At 43.0% G+C, this 20,222-nt stretch overlaps 1 protein-coding gene and 1 long non-coding RNA gene across 2 annotated transcripts; one reads left to right on the forward strand and one right to left on the reverse strand.

Annotated features, from left to right (window-relative positions):
• Positions 1 to 3,530: 3,530 nt before the first annotated feature.
• On the reverse strand, positions 3,531 to 20,195 carry LOC116707451 (serine palmitoyltransferase 1). The gene is made up of 15 exons (XM_032544792.1): positions 20,084 to 20,195; positions 18,743 to 18,850; positions 18,558 to 18,652; positions 17,621 to 17,714; positions 17,453 to 17,525; positions 16,399 to 16,531; positions 15,483 to 15,612; positions 15,249 to 15,338; positions 14,920 to 15,027; positions 14,195 to 14,290; positions 9,876 to 9,972; positions 9,692 to 9,746; positions 8,012 to 8,129; positions 7,225 to 7,298; positions 3,531 to 5,133 (listed from the first exon to the last, which is right to left on the reverse strand). The coding sequence occupies exons 1-15, from the start codon at positions 20,135 to 20,137 to the stop codon at positions 5,040 to 5,042; spliced, it is 1,419 nt and encodes a 472-aa protein (XP_032400683.1). The 5' UTR covers positions 20,138 to 20,195; the 3' UTR covers positions 3,531 to 5,039.
• On the forward strand, positions 8,766 to 19,573 carry LOC116707452 (uncharacterized). Its single transcript, XR_004336514.1, has 4 exons — positions 8,766 to 8,977; positions 9,166 to 9,172; positions 11,008 to 11,012; positions 19,564 to 19,573. It is a non-coding gene; the product is annotated as an uncharacterized LOC116707452 (long non-coding RNA).
• Positions 20,196 to 20,222: the final 27 nt, after the last annotated feature.

A 20,222-nucleotide genomic window follows, 5' to 3' on the forward strand; every position in this document is an offset into this window, starting at 1 on the left:
GTCTTTCAGAATCCCCCAACAGGCTTTTGTTAATGTGATCACAGGGATGATAATGCTCTTAACCCCCCCCCCCACCACACACACACACACCCCAGAGAGCAAGGAAGGCCCTCTGGCCACATTCTCTCCAGCAGCAGCTCTGCTTCTACTCTGACCCCAGCCGGGCGTCCTGGTGGGGGGGCTCCTCACCAGACGTCATTCCCAGCTGCTGTCGGCCCCTCAGCTGGTTCTGCTTCTCCCTCGGACTCTCATCCCTCCAGGGGTTAGCCTGGACCTCAGATCGCTCACACTGATGCTTTAAAAGTCCTGCAAAACGCTGACCAATCAGCTCCCACGCTGAGTGGTCTTGATCATCCTAGGAAGTTGTTGCCTAATGACTGTTACTTCCTCCACACTCTAGGACAAAAGCCACTGCAATGCCAGAGATAACGTTTCATTTTTAATGTGTATTCATAAACAGAGTATTGTCTTCCTGTCAACCATGAACTCGTTCTCTTTCCAGGTCACAACTGAAAAGGAAAAAGTTTTGTTGCTTTTTCAGTGCATTAAAAAAGTTGTTGTCACTTTTCTTAACGCTTTTGTTTAATTCATAGTCAATAAACCTAATTTAAATGACATTATACCTACTTTTTGAGTTAGAAAAACGTAATTTATGAATTATTTTGACAAACAGTTAAGATCAGGATGTGGAGTGGACCACAGACTGGTTTATGTCAAAGATTAGTCAGGAGACTGTTTTAAAACCATTTAAACATTTTTTAAAATGCTTTATTATTGAATAAAACACCCAAAATTCAATGAAAGTAATCATTGATTTTATTATATCCATGCAGCCATGTTATATGTTATGAAATGCAGTGGAAAGAGAAAGCTGGTCCATAAGGCCAACGCCAGGGTTACCCAGAATGCAATGGCAGCCCTTTTGTCCAGTAAAACATGTAAAAACCTGCTTCCTCACAAACGCTCATTTTCAAATAAAAACATGACATAACAGGTGAATGTTGAAGCTCATATGTTGAAACGAGAACGTCACATGTGGGCTAATATCACACGGGAAACAGCATTTCACGTTTGATCAGTGGTGGAAATATGAAACTGAGTACATCTACTCCAGTACTACACTTTAGTCCAGATGTTGCAGTACTTGTACTTTACTGTAGTCTTTTCTTTTCATGCCACTTTCTACTTCTACTCCGCTACATTTCAGAGAGAAATATTCTACTTTTTACTCCTCTACATTCATCTGCAACTTTAGTTCCTAGTCCCTTTAGTTCCTAGTCCCTTTAGTTCCTAGTTCCTTTAGTTCCTAGTTCCTTTAGCTCCTTTAGTTCCTTTCCACATTAAGATTCCTGCCCACTAACCACATGTAGTTTCTATAACCTGATGTCTTATTATAAAGTAACCTAGCAACAATATAAGGGCTCCAGGTCCAGCTGAGATGATGAGACCATGAACCACACAGCTGCTTGGATCCTTCACTCTTTCTAACATCTTCTAATACTTTAACTACATTCTCCTGATGATACACGTACTTTTACTGAAGGAACATCTACATTGCAGGATTTCTACTTGTAACAGAGTATTTTCACAGTGTAATATTAGTACTTTTAGAAGGATTTGAGTACTTCTTCCACTGCTGCATTTGATCCATTCAAATATAGTGATATGTAGGTTAATGAACTTTAAAGATATAAAAGACAAAATGATGGGTCCATCTTCTGATGTATGAATATTAAATAAGTGACCATATAAGGTCATGTGGTGCCTTTGTGTTCACCTCGGCTACACACTGCTTCTTCACTCATCGTGTAAAGGAATGCTGGGGGCAAAGGTGCTAATCATTCAGCCCCCCCCCCCCCCCTTTCACTTCATAACAAATGGTAAATCCTCAAAGCCAGAGCTGAAAACAGGAAGTGCCCCCCCCTCCCCGCGGGGGGAGTAAATGAATTAGCATGAGTGACAAAAGACGCGAGATGACCGCGAGCGATGCGTCCAATCAACATGACAAGGACTCGGCGGCGCTTTGAGTCCGACCCGGGGGGGGGGGGGCGCATGTCAACAAACTCAGAGGGGACAAAGAGGGTTTAAGTGATCACATAAACCTATATGGGGGGGGGACACCCCCCCCTCTCCCTCTCACCTGAAAACTACCACAAACATCTGAAACATTATGGGGAAATGCTTAAAGGACAAACAAGACAATTAATGATGTTCTTAAATAAACGCTCAGCCGTTTTAGAAACTTAATTAAAGGGGGGGGGCTGCCTTTTCATGAACGTGTGTGTGTGTGTGTGTGTGTGTGTGTGTGTGTGTGTGTCTCAGTCATGAAAGTATCTGATGCAGATGTAAAGGATGCGGTGTGTTCGCAGTAAGCTTTATGAGCCTTTTCTGGACCCGACTCTGTAGGAGACCCCTCTGGCCCCAGCCAGGAGAGTCCAGAGGAAGGCTCCATCTGTTGGGTAAGACCATCTGAAGTCCGGGTGGAAGAAGGTGAGCCCGGTGCCTCTAGGCGGGACCCCGAGCCGACATTACGTGTTTCACTGTGTGACCCCAGCTTTAAGGATTAAAGTAGAAGAGTCTTACCGTCACATCTCAGACATGGGAACAAGGAGAGCATCCAGAGCAGACTCCTCAGGAACGTAGCCATAGCTCCAGCTTCTCCTCACTAACCCGCGCAGGGAAATATTAAAAAAACAAAAGAAAAAAAAGAGACGGAAGGTAATTGCATCCAGTTTTTAGGAGCTGGGCTTCTTCTGCTGGACCTTTCCTTCTTCTTCTTCTGGTTTTCCAGGTCAGCAGCCGGGTAGAAAGCGCTCTGTCCAGGTGGCGGAGGACTCGGACATGGAGGAGCGGGGAAGATGCGGGTTCGAATGGGGAAACGGAGCCGCGTGCATCCCGTGTGCTGTCCGCCGGAGACGTCGACGGCCGCGCGGCTTCTTCAAAGCTGCTGCTCCCAAAGTGGCCTCTGTCCTCGCGCAGGAACCGCGCGAGCTTGGAAAACCGGAGGGGACGCACGCGCGTGCTTACACGCACACGCTTACGTATTGGTCGAGGGCCCCATCTAGAGACAGGAGGAGGGTAGCTAACAGCAGCTGGGCCTGGAGCAACCACTGCTTCATCACCTAACTTCTGTTCGTATGTCTTCAGTGAAAACACATTTATGTTGCGTCTCACCTACATGATATATTCACATTACATCTAACTTTGTACACAATGTATAAGTAATTTAAAATAAAATAGGAAATGGTAGAAGGGTGAAAAACTCAACAAATTGGTATTTTTCCATTTCCAGGAACAACAGAACAAAAGTAGAAAATCCATTTTATGTTCTTTAGAAAGTAAAGTCAGACTGACTGACATGTGATGTCATTTTTCAGAAAATCAGTGTTTAGAAATGTCTCATGATATGTATCAAGAAAAAGCTAATGGTTATTTTACAAAAAATGCCATAACTCAATTTAAATCAGACCTATCTACATAAAAGTAAAACATGCAAACACGTCGAACAAAAGACAGAAACAAAAGACAACTCCAGGTGTAATTCTCGGTGTGTATTTGTGGTAAAACTATCAGTCACATAGAAAATCACAACTCATGTACAGATTATGAACCAGTCGACTGCAAACATGAAAACAGCGAGCATGCGTCTCCTCTTTGGTCAGTGCATAGAAAGCAACAGGTCATTTGGTCTGTGGAGATTCTCACTGCAGTTGGTTCTTTATTAGTGACCGGAGGGGGGGGGGGGGTAACAATGTACAACATGTAGTGCACACAGTAGGATTATGACACATGATAAAGACTGGGTACCCAATCCATTACTTTTTAGGCACCGACCGAATTACCTCTAAAATACTGAGTACTAAAAAATCCCTCGTCATTTAAAACCTAATTTTAATAACCAAAGGCTGTGACGCACCAACGTGACGCCTGACCTCCAACAGAAAAGGCCGTCGGGCTGAGCCTTCAGCTCCAGTCAGTCCAAAAAGGCCTCGGAACACACCGGAGCGATGCCGACTGGAGTGTACGATCTACGCATGCACAAGTCATATTACATCTCCATACAGCAGGTGGTGCTAACCTGTATTGTCGCCCAAAAAATTAAAATTGGAAATTACAAACGTGGGTCTGGTTTCTCCTGAATTTTAAGGGTGACCATTATGGCTGCTCGTTCAGAATAATATCTTCTATTTCACAAAAATCGTTCCCCGAAACGTGTTTCTGAAAACATTTTAAGCGAGAAACAGGCCGTACAGCTGCTCAATCTGTTTTTTTGATCGACAAAGGTCAGTTTGAAAGATTTTTGTCAGATTTTGAGAGGTGTTTGTCTCGCTCGTCATGTTCGTTAAGTGTTTTAACATAAGTGCACCGATTTGATTTGCTAGTCAAGGGCTAGCACTCAGCCAATCAGATTGGTCACTGGCCGATTCAACAAGTCCAATCGGCCCAGATTAAAGCCGACGGCTCCTCCCACTGACAACGACACGGAACACAGCGAACAGACTCGAGTCCCCGACCTCGCCAGACTGTCCGACGGCCGATAATCGGGTTGGTGTGTTAGCGCCTTGAGGAGTAAATCTCATCAGTGTCAGTGAGCCAATCAGCATGCAGCATGTTCTACCAAGATCTAATAAGGTCTGTGATTGGCTGTCTAACGTTACATGTTGAATAGGCACGCAGGAAAACCTCTACACAGAGACCGGGCTCCCGTAGGAGGAGCTAGAACATAAATACCAAGATCTGTGCAGTAACGTCGTTTCATATCATTTGTATAAAATAGGTATGGGAAAAAGTATCGTATAGGACCTGGTATCAAAGTCATGGTATTGGTATGGAATATTTTAGAACAATACCCAGCCCTACACATGATGGATGAGAACAAAAAGAGAGGCAAAGAATAAAAAGAGAAAAACAGGCCAGGCTGGCAGATAGAACGTGGAATTCTCAGTCGAGTCGGGAGTGTCCCCTCACAGTGCCGTCCTACCCCGTCCCCCGGGTGGACGGCTGCTAACGCCCCAGGGGGGTGTGCTCCGGGTTGCCAGTCATTTGAGGGTGGCTGCCGCTGCCTCCTGGATACAGGACACGGCCTTCTGGATGTCCTCGTCCGTCTGCTCGATGGTGACCACCACCCTGATACTGGGACACACCGAGATTGGGATTACAATTCGATTTGCACTTATTTTTAATAATAATTAAAAAAAAAAAAAAGTTCAACATTCACTGTGTAAAAGAAAACATGTCATGGAGCTTTATAAGATGAGACACCATCACACCTGCTCGATAGTCTATATAAGGAAGAGAACATGGTAGGAATTGCAGCAATAAGTGTTTCTCTTTTAATAAGAGTGGAACCGATTTGAAAATGATTAATCATTAAAAAGGATCCATTTAAATATTTTTCACGCATAAAAAAGCTCCTCCTCTGCATTACCACGCATCGTTTTGACAGCAGAATAAGGAAGGTCTCGTGGTCCCAGAGCCCCGTCTCTTCCCACACTGATCATTTACAGAGCATATGGAAAGTATTCACACGCTTCACTTTTTCCACATTTTGTTATGTTACAGCCTTATTCCAAAATGGATGAAATGTATTTTATTCCTCAAAATTCTACACATAATACCCCATACTGACAACTTTAAAAAGTTAGTTTGAGGTTTTTAGAAATTTATTAAAATACAAAAACCAAGAAATTACTTGCACATAAGCATTCACTTTGAGATCAGGGTCCAAATGGAGCTCAGGTGCGTTCTGTTTCCACTGATCATCCTTGAGATGTTTCTACTGCTTAACTGGAGTCCACCTGTGGTCAAATCAGGACTGTCTCGAGTCACAGATCTGGGGAAGGAAGTTCAGAGCTACCAGGACTCCTCATAGAGCTGGCCGGCCCTCTAAACTGAGTGATGGGGGGAGAAGAGCTTTAGTCAGGGAGGGGACCAATGCTCGACAGAAAAAAAATAACTGAATCCATTTTTGAATAAGGCTGTAACATAACTAAATGGGGAAAAAGTGAAACCCTGAGAATACTTTCCATATGCCCTGCAGGCTCCGCTCCTCTCTCTGGCCTCCATCTCCAGCAGATCTAGGGCTGCTACTAACGCTTATTTTCATAGTCCATTCTGGATGAACGGATCATGTGCTTGGTCTCTAAAATCTCAAAACATTGTGAAAAATGTGGATCAGTGTTTCCCAAAGCCCAAGATGAAAAGTCTTATTTTGTCCACAACTCAAAGATTGAGATTCCTGTCACAGAAGAGAGAAGAAACTAGAACATATACACACGCTGACGGCACACTAGCTTTTTCATAAAAAGAATTACTCAGCTGATTAATCCATTATCTAAATAGTTGGAGATTAAATTAACAGTTAACAACTAATACATTAATCTATAATCTTTGCAGCTCTGAGTAGATGTAAATATTGGTTGACAGACAGAATACTTTAAAACACATTTTCTATAAAACACACACACACACAAGTTTCCTCCTCCTAAAGAATAAGTCTCGTTCTCCATTTTCGTTCCAGTGATAAAATCTGCTGTTAATCCATGTCTCACTACATTCTGACTGAGTGTCTGTGGCTCTCAGTTCCAAGCCCATTGGTTCTTACTGAAGGTGTTAACCTTTATAAACCGCTCACACATATGTGCTTTTAAAAAGATAAAAAATAAAAAAATTTGTTCTGTGGTTTTGTAATACAGCTGCTCACTATAGTTTTTAACAAACGTTACTCAGACATGAGTACACAGTGAGTTTGTTGGGGACTATTTTCACCGGCGGATAAATCCACATTTGGTGTTTTAGTCAGTATTTATGAGAGCCAAAAGGTGTGTGTGAGTCAGAATAAAGTACAGGTTTGAATGTGAGTCAGAATAAAGTACAGTGTGTGCTTGTGTGTGACAGAAAAGTACAATGTGTGTGTTGATGGCGATGAAGGATAAAGTGTCTCTTATTAACGACAATAAACCATTACTGGTGCAGTAATTACATTACATATTTCAGCTGATGCTTTTATCCAAAGCAACTTATAATTGCACCGTTGCATTTCCATTGTAGCAGACGGTCCTTAGCCTACTTTGGATGTCTCGTGAGCTAAACGGTACTGAGGGACATTCATTACTCAATATCAGACTGAAAGGAGATCCTGTGGGTGGAACACAGGGGTGAAAGCGAGACTCAGTTTAATTATTTTTTGTTGCACTGCATCCAAAGCACAGCAGAGCCTCTTACCTGGGGGGGGGGAGGAAACGCTCCTCTTTCTCCAGGTACCGAGCCAGGGTCAGAGCCACTCCTCTCTCCATACACTGATACGGAACACATGGAAACCACTGTGAGCCGCTGAGTAACTAACACTGAATCATAGGTCAATCATCACGGTTGGTCCAGGGCAACGATTTGACACACGCTTTAAAAATGATTAAGCAAATGGAGATTAAAAACTCCAGGACACGTGGACAGTTATGTTGTGGTTTGTGTCTTCCCTGGTAACATGACTGTGGCAGAGCTGAACTTGGTATGAGGAGCCTCGTCAGAATCAGAACAAGACTTTCAAATGTATACTGTCATGCTTAGGGATGGGTATCGTTAAAAATATTCCATATGAGGACCTATACCAACACTATGACTTTGATACCAGTTCCAAGATGGTACTTTTTTTGATACAAATTTTATGAAAACAAAAATAATTGACATTACGGCTCAAATTCTTTTTTTATATTTCTCAGCTCCAACTCTGTGAGCTGTCTCTGTGTAATGTAGAGTTGTTCCTGCGTGTCTCTACAACGTCTAACGTTAGACAGCCAATCACAGACATTAGATCTTGGTAGAAGCGTGCTGATTGGCTCACTGACGAGATTTACTCCTTAGGTATTAAAATTTGAGGAAATTTGGTTGGTGCCTAGAAAGTATTGAATTGGGTACCCAGGCCTAGTCATGCTACATCTGGACTTTCTGAGTAGAACCCTCTGCGTATGTCCATCATGAAATAACTTGAAATATCATGTGGTGTGGGACTTACATATTCTACAACGGTGCGGAGCAGCTGCATGTCAGAGTCTCGGGAACCAGAACTTCTCTCCAGCTGTAAGTGAAGCGCCGGGGCGGACCGCACTCCTACTAACTTCAGACCTGGAGTGCTGTCATACATTGGGGGGGGGGAAGAGAAAAACCTTATCATGGTCATTGCATTTCTGTAAGAGATTTTTATTGTTATGTATGTGTGATTCATGTGTTTGTTGTGTTATGGTTGTCTTGCTACTGGATGGCAAAAACAAGTAAGTATCTATCTATAATATAATCATCAGATCAGGATCAAAGGGTTTATGCCACAATGAGTTACTCTCATGTGGAATTAACCTGGTGAATGGTGCATACATAAACATATTAAACAATATTAATATAAAATATACAATAATTACAAATATAACAAATAGTTTCTGCAGATTTTACTAAGTAAAATTTAAGACTTTAAGACCATTATGAGTAAGATTTAAGACCTTTATCACAACATCAACTGAGCCCAGTTTTTTTTTTTTCTTCCCAAGCCAAGTATTGTTAAACTTGTACTTCCCCAAAGCTGAAGAATAAAATCTGTTTTATGTCCGTGGAACAGTCGGAAAGAGACTGGCACCAATAACCCCAACGCTGAATGGTTGCAATAGAAGTTCCATATTGGTCTCATTTGTAGTCGGAATACAGCGAGTTATATTTGGGCTGCCGACAGAAAGAACTACAATACCATGGAATTAAAAAAAATTAAAAAAAGGTTTCCAGAGGGTCAATTGCAAAACTCTTTGTTTACCTGTGCGTTGGTGTGTGCCTTGAGCCAGCATGTGTGTGTGGGTGTGTGTGTGGGGAGTGGGTGAGAGAGCGAGGGAGAAAGTGAGAGAGTGACAGGAGTGGTCTTCAGAGTGAGTAGTGACTCTAGAGTCCTAGTGAGAGAAACTAAGTGTCTCCCCTGTTCTTTCTAACCACGGGGGGAGAAGTTAACCCTCTCCTTGATTTTCGGATTTTTCTTTTAGGTTCCGTCTCTCACGGTTGAAGTCTTGAAATCGTGTGTTCACCCCACAGGAGGTAGCTTCAATGTGAGGAAATATTCTGAAGCGCAAAAAAGTTCAGATAAAAAATACCGACCAGGCCTGCCTGTCTTACTGTTCCCTTTAACCCCAGCAGTCTGGAGGTGCTGTGAGCCAGTACCATCCAGCAAAATAAGCAGGAGAAACTGATGGAAAACCATGAGGAAAATTAACTGGCTGCTGCCCTGCTGTCCACATCAAACAGAGCTGCTGTAATGGCACTTTCCAGAGCATCTTTTCATTTGTTGTGACTCAATTTAAAGTTAATGTAATTTGCAGATTTTGCACCTGCTTTCCCCAGACATGCCATGTCAGACAGTTTCCTGCAGCGGTCAGTCTGTGGTGACAAATGCGCTGACTTTTTGTTTCCTCCTCCCACATTTTGAACAAGAACACCTTAAAGTACAAACTGCATGGGACCAAACACACAATATTCAGCGCTGCCCTTTTCTCAATGTTGTTCTTTAGTAGGAGGAAATTGGGTGGTTTAGCAACTAAGGGCCACAAATCCTCAGTAAATACCCCATTCATTTCACCAGCAACATTTCATATTAAACCTTTAGATACACTCAAACATCCATAGAGGCCTTTAGTCAAGCCACAGTGGCAGACCGTGAACTTACCCCTGTAACGCTGTGTAGACTTGTTTGCACTTTTCTCTCAGGACCGTGAATATATCTGCAAAACAGATGAGGACAGATGGATGAGTGGGAAACGGCCTGAAAACAGAACTAGCGTCTTATTCAAAATATAAGTCTAATCAGCAGAAAGCCCTCTCTCAAAGAGAGCCACAGACTGAGCGTGTACCTGGATCCTCCTCCATGATGTTGAGGGCCTCGATGGCGGCAGCAGCCAGCATGGGAGGCAGCGAGGCAGAGAAGCAGTAGCCCTGGCCCGACAGACGCTGCCAAGCACAAGACACACTCAACTGACTTTGTTATTGACACAGTTATTGTCTTTAGGATTGGGATTTTGCCACAACTAAAACCAAATCTTATTTTATATTTCAGTAAAAACCAGTACCTACAAATGGAAAATAGAAAAGAACACCGGGACAATAAGGTCTGGACCAAGTCAACCTCGTTGTTTTGAGGACATTCCTGTGTAGCTCTGGCTTTACAAGCAGGGCTGTTGTCTGCTGGAAAACTGTTAATGAGGAAAACCTCATTAAATCTGTTTTTGGATACTTCTGAGGAGGCTTGAGACCACTCCCCCAAGTCTTGTTTACTGTTGGACCACATTAAAAAGCAATAAAACAAAAATCTAGATGCAGTCCAGGGAAAATATGAGGAACTAACAATTAGAGATGCAGAAAAACAATCCATGCAGTATTTTAGAAAAGCAGCTGTGGAGCAAACCATGAGGGTGAGGAGCATTTATTAGAGAGGGCCAACATTAACACTGTTACACTGTGAAGACAGCAACAGACCATCAGACACACCTGCAGTTTGTCTCAAACACTCACTGAGGTAAACTTTCTTGTCAAACACGTGGCATGGCTTACTGGCTCACTTTGATAAACAGGAGCCATCACTGATGTGATTAGTTACGTAGGTGCTCGCCCTGCTCTCAGTATGGAGGTTGTGGTGGATCAGTGGACTGAACCATTTGAGGATAGAATCTCTCAAACTGTCAAAGCTTCATGTGGAGCAGTGATGCTATGAGGGCTGCACCATATGAAGGAATTGCAATAATGTTAATGTATAGTGTTATCCAGGGTGTGATTTTCCGGGGGGGAGGGAAGATGCGTGGGATGTCCCCCTTTCTGGTCTACATATCCCGCCTGAACTATTACTATCAAAACATGTTTAAAAAAAAAAAAAAAAAATAGTATTTTAACCTAAGTAAAGCGCAGTGATGTGACCAGTCTAGAGCCATAAAAGGACAAAACCAGAGGTTGTATTTAGCCACTACAGAGCTCCAGGACGCCGGCTACCAGCAGCAGTGGTTTAGCCCCCCCTCCCCAATATATGACTGTGAGCCGGGTACAGGCACCGCCAACATTGTGTTATTTCATTTCGAGAAGATTTTCCATTGGATATAGAAGTTCATAAGTATTTATGACCTTTTTTTTTTCTCCACACAAATCCCTCCCTAGCAATATTGCTTGCAATACATAAACAGATATTAAAGAGTTCAGCAATGTTTAGTCTTGTGCAAAACAATTGCTTGTTGTGTAACAATTTAAAAAAAAAAAGCAGTGATACAGTGCATTAGCTTCAATACCAATTTAATTAAACCCTAAGGGGCATGAGGGGCAGACATGTTGACAGTGGGAGCAGCCCTGCTGTGTCTCTCAGCTCCTGTCTTACGACTAGGCTCACTTTTTAGCGAGTGTAAAGGAGGGTTTAGTTTTTGGTTGCCGTCGTCGTGGGGCATCAGTCAGAATGCATGAGCTGAGCCACAGAGAAGTTGCCCAGCTGAAGGAAGTTTTATTTAATACAACTGAATGAGGAAAATGACGTATAACAGAACAGACAGGTTGGAGAATCTAGGAAGAAACAAATAGAAATCAGAACTTAAGTCAGTATTCTCACATGTTCATAAAGTAACTAGATAAATGTTATCAAGAAATAAGGTACTAAGTAAAACTCATCTTACCAGCTGCCGCCCCATGTAAAGGTGGGGAAAAGACTGAGAAGGAGTGCATGTTTAAATAAGGAGTGACCAGGTGATCTCAATCAGGTAATTAAGGTGGAAGCAAACACCAATCAGTGGTGAAGACAGGGGGAAAGGATGTGAGGTAGGTGTGGAAAGCAAGTGTCAAAATAAGATAGAAATAGGGATCTTTTGTACAGCCGCCCCCAGATTTCTAGTGAGAAATGTGATTACAGACCAAACAAATAAACGGTCATCAGGAAGGGGGATCAGGTGAACTACAGGTCTGACATAGGACTTGTCTTTCACTGTAACTGCAGATGTTCTAATGTGGCCATCTTTGCTTGGTCGGAGGCGGGTCACCTTTCCTACGGACCAAAGAGCTCATCACCGAGTTTAATTACAGATCTGGTTTGCCCCGCTGCCATTTGTGCTGTGGTTGAAGTGCTAGTAGACAGGGTTTGATGTAGTGTTTCCAGAAATGGTCAGACAATATTTGAGCATGGCGCCAACACCGTCTACTGAGAAGATCCGAGTCTGGGTAGGACACTAGAGGGAGCACTGCACTGCAAAAATGGAAGTGTATTTTTAATGTTGAGAGGGCTGACTGGAGAGTGGGAGAAAGGTTATGTAAAGCGTCCTGTGTTGAATTTCAATATTGCTCTTCCTCCTGTCCATCAGTGATCAGACACCATTCTGTTACCATGTCTTCGAGCTCTAATTACCTGACTTTCCTAACCTTGATGATGCAATTCCTTCAGCTGGTCAACCTAGACCACTACTTTTACGAGAGCTGCCACCTCCCAGTTCACCTGCAGCACCAGCAGAGGTTAACCTACAAAGTCCATGTGCTCAGCCTTGTTTCCTTCTCCCCAACAGAGGCAGTATTCCCCTTCATGGCCTCCATCTTCTACATCTCATAGTCACAACAAACAGAGACCTTTGGCACCCCCTACTGGCAGAACCCATGTTTAACAGCTTGAGGGTCCTTTCCCAGACCTTACTCGAGAGGATGCAATGCAGTACAGGATGACACTCAGTAATTGACTCCACCCTAATGAAACAGAGCATTGCAAGTATCATGTTCTCCTGGACCAAGCCTAGCTCTGGTCTTTTCCTATGGTTCTGACCCATACACTCAACCCACCCATGCTCTTGATGAATGTTATGGGCAACCTAGACAACTAGCACTGAAGGAGCTCAGGAACATCATGGATCTCCTTCCTATCAGAGTAGGCGATGGTCATGCTCTTGATAACTTTGCTCTTCGTGTACAAGCACTTGTTGGTCTGCTTAGCACTATGGAAGATCAGGGACATGCAGAACTTCTGTGGCTCTCATGTGGATCTGGAAATGCTGCCTGCAAAACACTCCAGCTGCTTTAGACGGCATGTCTACAGACACCAAGGTATCATGAAGTGTGGCTTTCTTTTGTTCTCATCTTGGTTGAAATCTGAAGCTCGGTGTCAACCCAGAAAGGAGAATTCCATCTTCAATTAGCATAGACTTTCCCATAACTTCATACCTCCTCCAACCACAATTTTACATGGAGCACACAAACCAGATGAATCCACGCCAACTCCACAACTCTTTCCAATGTCAAGAGCAACATGTGCATACTGCCAATCATGTGAACCTCATCAGCAGATGTTCTGAGTTCCCAAATAAGACAAAAGCTCAAAAAGCTAAACAGGATAAAAGAGAATTAACGTTGTTGGCGCTGTGCTCGCGCTCACCAAGCTGCTAAGTGGGACCTGCAGAAGTTCTGTGCCACCTGCAAAGGAAGACATCTACAAATACTGTGTGAAACGAATCAAAGATCCAAAAATCCTTCTACTGTTGCGAGGACATAGTATCTGGACTGACTGGATCTGACTACCACTGTGTACTCCTGGAAGTTGCAAAAGTGCTTCTTCACAGTGGAAAGAAAACCTTGGAAACTGTCCTTGATGATGGTTCTCACCGTACCATTCTTCTGCGGTCAGCTGCTCAGCATCTCCGCCTGGAAGGTAAAGCTGAAAAACTGAACCCTCCTTTACATGTGGTGGGAAGAAGGAATGCCATGTGTAAATAAGGAGTGACCAGGGGAAGTCAATCAGGTGATTAAGGTGGAAGCAAAAACCATCACAGTGGTGAAGACAGGGGAGGAAAGGAAGTGAGGTACCGGAAGTGAGGTAGGCGTGGAAAGCAAGTGTAAAAATAAGTTCATGACTCACTGTCTGCCTGCCTGCCAGCCAGCCAGCCAGCCTGCCAGCAGGATTACGGAAAAACTACTGGCCAGATTTTCTTGTAATTTGGTGGAAGGGTGAAGCATAGCCAGATCCGAATTATGTGGCGGATATAAGTAACAAGTAATTTTTCACTTTCAATTTCAATGCAAGATAGGGGATTTATGCTGCATTCATGTGGTGTTGGAAATGAGAAAGTGAGGCCTCGACTGGGAAAGTTCCCCTGCATTAACAATATGAGCGAGGGCGCGGCTTGTGCGGAGGTTTGCGCTCACCTGTTCAATAACATGCTGTATTTACCTGGTGGTCGATGACGAAGGAGCGTCCGCAGCAGAAGCCTCCGATGGACGCCACGGCGTTCTCCATGTTGGCACTGATCAGGTCAATGTCGTCTACCTGCAGATGGCACGAATGGTACCAGGCTATTATTACACACAAATATGCCCAAAATGTTTTCAGATGGGGAATACTGAAGAAGCTTCATGTTTTTTTGTGTTTATTTTAAAGTTTACTAAATTAAATCTATTATCTACAATAATCCATTCCTATAATTCATTATTGGAAATAATGAATTTAACTTATTTCATATCAGCACACTTGTGCTGTTGCACACCAGAGAAACAGAGAGAAATAAAACATTTTAAAAGATAATAACACTGGGACAAAAATGTACCTTTTATAGTTATTTGCATATAACTGATTTCTGTGTGTTTCATATCAAAATGTTTCTGTAACTCAGCTTTCCATATAGGGAAGCCCAGATTTTTTTCTAGAGCAATGTGTGTGGAGATAATTTTGCTCTAAAGCTAAAAAGTTGATGTAACATTTTTGAAATTCCTCAGATCTCTTTTGCAAACTAACCTTAACTTATGTGTACATGTTTTCAGTGCTGGAAATGAAATAGTGTAATATAGCTTTTGAGTAGGAGTGCCAGTGTGTTTTTCGTCCTCAGAGGGTTATTCAGGTGCTAGCCTTCGACTTTGCCAATATTTAGTATTTCTGCATTTAAAGCTGGGCGTACTCACATTGACCCCGAAGTGTTCTGTAACTCCTCGGCCGTGTTCTCCCAACACACCAAAAGACATGCTCTCCTCCAGGAAGATCCGCACCTTGTACTTGTACTTGAGCTTCAGCTGGAAGGTTACAGCAACACAATCAATAGGCAACAATCACGCCACTTCAAATAGATGTGCACCTAATGCAGCAGCAGTCTATGGGATCTATGGTTCATGTTGTACAGTTTTAACTAGGGATTCTTCTTATTCCGTTGTTTTTTCCACCGTTAACTGAGCATTGACCATTAGCTGTTATGCATTATTATATGTGCCTCTGTAATAAAGGCTATTGTATGTACCAGTTCTGGGAGGGGACAGATGTCTGCAGTGTTGATGTACAGCCCCTCCACTACAATGAACTTCCGGGTCACTCGAGCTTTGCGAGGATTCTGCAGCAGACACAAAGGGTGTGAGACTTGTGTTAGACATTTATTAAAGACTGAGTGAAAGCAAGATTATAAAAGTTTGTTACATTTGTAAAATATTAATTTATAAATAGTATAAATTCTTATTTTGAATAACTCTGTCCTAACCTTGTGGTCCTCCAGCTCCTGCTCCTTGAGCAGCCTCTCCAGATCCTCCATGTCGTTGTGTTTGAAGTATTTGATGAAGCTGCGGGACGCCTGGAGACCCTTCTGGATGGAGAAGCAGGCGGCTTCGTCCCTGATCACACAACACAGAAGTGAAAACCGTGGCACACTTAACCCAACAGACCAACAACATATAAACATACGCAGGCTTGAGATGCTGGATATGGTTTTCTGTGTCGACCTTCGTGGAACTAAGCCTGCCAATAACTGTAGTTTTAAGTCTTTATTCAGGTCCCTTACAGTGGAGCTCCCTCCAATAATAAATACTGACAAAATGTTTCAAAAGAAAAAGACTTGGTATATGGTGCTTTTTCAGTGTGATTACTGAATCCTGGATTAATATTGCTCTGAACATGTCAACAGCAGGGCTGTAGTCAAGACCATTTTTGTCGAGTCCAAGACCAGGACCCGTTGAGACCGAGTCCAAATAAGAGACAGTCAAAACCGAGACAGAAAAAAAGAATCCTCTTCAAGACCACTTACCTGTTCATAATTTATATGATGTGAGAGACAGTATATCTTCTATATTAAGATCATCTTTTTGCATTTGTATTTGTAATGATCAAAAAGTAACAGCATTGTAGAATCAAATTAGGCCATATTAGTTACTTTAAGTAGAGCAATTTAACTTGCAAAACCTACGTAAAATGTGACAAATAAGAAGCAACAGACATGTCACTAAAAAACCGACATGTGGGGCGACCTCTAGACCTCTAGAATATTTGCCGAGTCCAACGGCCGAGTCAGAGACAAGTCTAGTCCAGATACAAATGAGTCCATAATGAGTCAGACACAATAGAATAAAGTCTAGAGTCCAAACTCGAGTACTACAGCCCTGGTTAGAAGAGACAGCACATACACAAAGATGATGTCGCCCCTCTTGGAGTAGGCAGGGATGGCACTGGCGATGGTTGCGAAGCCGTAGGAGTAGATGATGGCCTCCTCTGTGTTCATGAAGTTGGCCAGACGACTCTCCAGCTCCAGGTGAACATCTGGGGAGGGACGCCAACGAGTTAGACCTCAGTTACACATCCAAATGTTGCTGTACAATTAATTATCTCAGAAATCATTGTGATTTAACAATATCAATATAGTATTTAAACAAATTAAAGATTTGAATGAATCCCAGGATACATCTTTTGGTTATAAATAAAACAAATACACAGCCAAAGTAAACCACGCCTCTTTATCATCATAAAACACATTTTCTAACTGTACCCCCCCCCTTGTCATTTTTATGAATGTGTATAGGGTCAGGAGCTACAGCCAACAATTGTTATTATAACAAATATACAGTATAGTCCAACCAATGATCACTTATAGAATTACAATTTGGCATATCTAAATACAATCAACATGACCAGTCACTCTCCTTAAGACTTTAGCATTACTGGGTTAAACAATAAAAAATTAACAATTGGACAGTTATATAATAATTGTTACAGGCCTCTCAGTGCTCTGGCATCTCCCCCTCTCATTCCTCCTGCTCCGGCCTTTCCCCCTCTCATTCCCCCTGCTCTGGCATCTCCCCCCTCTCATTCCTCCTGCTCCGGCCTTTCCCCCTCTCATTCCCCTGCTCTGGCATCTCCCCCTCTCATTCCCCTGCTCTGGCATCTCCCCCTCTCATTCCCCCTGCTCTGGCATCTCCCCCTCATTCCCCTGCTCTGGCATCTCCCCCTCTCATTCCCCTGCTCTGGCATCTCCCCTCCCCCTCTCATTCCCCTGCTATGGATCTCCCCCTCTCATTCCCCCCGCTCTGGCATCTCCCCCTCTCAATTCCCCCTGCTCTGGCATCTCCCCCTCTCATTCCCCCTGCTCTGGAATCTCCCCTCTCATTCCCCCTGCTCTGGGATCTCCCCCTCTCATTCCAAAACAGAAATGCAAATGTAGCCTTAAAAAGCTTTTTTTCTCACCAAAGGTTCCATAGAAGCCCCTTGGACCACATGTGCCCACGCCATACTTCTTCAGCGATGCCAAAGCTTTTTGCTGTAATGAGAAGAAAATGATTTATTCTGAGCTCCAATCAAGCACTGTAACGTAAAAAAGTACAGGTAGTGACGGCTTTGAGAATAAATACCGACCTTAACCCGCTCGTTGTCGAGGAGGCCCAGGAAGTTAAATGATGCAAAGTTAATGCACTCTTTCCCATTGATTATGATTTTATGGCTGGGAGGTCTGAAACAGAAAACATTGTATTGTGTTTAATGCTCATCTTACTGTAACGTAAACAGCATCTAGAGACTGTATAAAACGTGACATGGATTGTTGTGAATTGTGTGCTACACATGCAGGGACATTAACACAGTTGATGTTGGAAAGAAAAAAAAGTAACCCCATGAGAACTGAAATATTCCAATCCTTTACTTAAGTAAAAGTACTAATACCACAGTGTAAAAATACTCTGGCAGATGACTGTAGTGTGGTAAAAAGTAGAATATTTCTCTCTGAAATGTAGCAGAGTAGAAGTAGAAACTGGCATGAAAAGAGAAGACTCAAGTACCTCAACATTTGGACGAAAGTACAGTACTGGAGTAGATGTACTTCGTTATATTCCACCCCTGGTTTTACTATATTTAGCTGATGAATGTCAGCCCTGTCAAATATGTCTGGAGCTGTAGTTGAACAGCTTGGCAAAAAAGTGACAATACCGCTCCACTAAATGGTACTTTGAAGCTACAGTGCGTAGTTTCTGTCTCCCCCCTCTGTTAAGTAAGGACAACAACACTGTTGGCGAGGCCACGTGATACAAGCCTTCTGTGATCACGCACCACCCCCACCCCAGCCCCACACAGTTGCAAGTAGCCAAGGAGGACATGGAGGATTCAAAAAATATATATATATTTTTTAATGTAGGATACATCTTTTGGTCATATCACTGTCACGTGACCCAGATAATGTAATAACGCAAACACAAAGCCACCACTGCTTTGCTTTTTGGAGGAGATCTTGTTATTAAATGTGTTTGTTTGTGTGTGTGTTTGTTTGTGTGAGTGGGAGGGGGGTCTATGAGTGTTTTACCCTGTAACAACATCATAACTGAGGGAGGGATGGTCTTTGGATACGGGAGGAACGAGAGGCTCCGGCTGCCACTCCTCAATCAGGTCCTCCTTTTCCTGCAACAGGAAGCAATGGGACAAACATGATGACACACAGAGACACACACGCACACGCACACGCTCTGCTGTGCCCGAAGCTCAGCTTACCTTCTCGGTCAGCCTGTAGGTCTCATGCAGCTTGTAGGTCTTAGAGAACAGAAGTCTGATTATCCACAGGATGAGGATGCCCTCCAGGATCAGGTGATAGGCAGGAGCCTGAGGGAAACAGGGACACCAGGACGATTTGGGTGTCAGACTTAGACCTGGGCTGGCAGGAGATTCTGACTGACGGTATGATAACCTTAAGCAAAAATATCACGGTTTCACAGTATTGCAATTACAGCTTTATTATTTTGGGTGGCTGGGTAGTTAATCTGGTAGAACGTACGCCCATATATATACACACACACACACACACACACCCCCCCCCCCCCACAGGTTCACTTATGACCTGTGACCTTTTGCTGCACGTCATTCCCCTTCAAGTCTAAACTGTCCTGCCAATAATAAAGACCTAAAAATGTATATTAAAAAAAATTATAAATATATATATTATTTAAAATATTTTTTATTATTTTGATACCTTCCACCTGATCGGATTCCTGAAGTTTTTTTTGTTTGTTTTTTTATAATCCGATGACCTTAATTTTGTAGTTTTCTAATATTTCGTAACGTGGGATATTAAATCCCTGACTCCATTTTGATAAATAGATGTTAGACAGAGAGAGAGAGCACCTAGTCGTCCCTGAGAGTCTAATATGTTGTATTTTATGAATATAGCAGAATGGTGTCACTAAACCAAACTCTATCCAATACATCACTCACACACTACCTACATATTGAATGGAATTATGGTCCACAGGGCTGACACTTTCTGTATGTGTAGTATCCCAGCTGTAGCATGTTCGCCGTTACATATCAGGATACAGAAAGTTAACCAAAGAACTGACCCTGACTAAGTAGGATGAGGATGGTTAACAGTCTGCTAAAAACCTGTTTTTATAGGCTAAATAAAGCAGTCAGGTGACATGATAGTTAGCTCAAAGTTATGGTCTAGAAAAGCTAGAAAAGTGGACATGTTCTAACTGCACAGACATAAAAAACATCCTTAAATGTATTTCTGTACAGTAACAAAAGTGTATGGAACTTTACTATTGACCTCGGCTTCAACCTTATAACTCGGACAGCCAGTTTCATCTATAGGCTCTACTTTTGTAGCTAGCTAGCTAGCTGAGCACCGTTCAGGTTTCAGCCATCTTCCTGCCTCTTGTGACTGGCTCCAGCCTCGGACACGCCTCCCCCGAGCCACGGGCACTTCCTGGCTGGGGAGCTTTCAATAACCGGCCTCTCGGACCAGAGAGAAAACCTCCCCGAGAAGCTAAACAGACAAGAAATGTGTGTGTAAACGCCACGGTGTACCCGACGGAGTCGGAAAGAGGAGACGCTTACCTCATAAAACGCTTGCACCATTTCCACCAACACCCACTGCTGTCCGGACGCCATGTTTATCTTCCCTCTGCAACGTCATATGCTGCGTTTAAGTTCCACAAGAAATTGTAGAACTCAGCGTCCGTCCATGAAATACAGT

The sequence above is a fragment of the Etheostoma spectabile genome, chromosome 19 (assembly GCF_008692095.1).
Source record: "Etheostoma spectabile isolate EspeVRDwgs_2016 chromosome 19, UIUC_Espe_1.0, whole genome shotgun sequence".
Classification (NCBI taxonomy): domain Eukaryota; kingdom Metazoa; phylum Chordata; class Actinopteri; order Perciformes; family Percidae; genus Etheostoma; species Etheostoma spectabile.

What these genes read in the sequence shown, in the direction of transcription:
- LOC116707451 (XM_032544792.1), bottom strand. Translation starts at nt 20,137, where the DNA reads ATGGCGTCCGGACAGCAGTGGGTGTTGGTGGAAATGGTGCAAGCGTTT. An exon ending in AGTTATGATGTTGTTACAGG is followed by an intron (nt 17,715 to 18,557) that starts GTAAAACACTCA and finishes TTTCTGTTTCAG; the next exon opens with ACCTCCCAGCCATAAAATCA. An exon ending in TCTGTCCCCTCCCAGAACTG is followed by an intron (nt 15,028 to 15,248) that starts GTACATACAATA and finishes GTAACCTTCCAG; the next exon opens with CTGAAGCTCAAGTACAAGTA.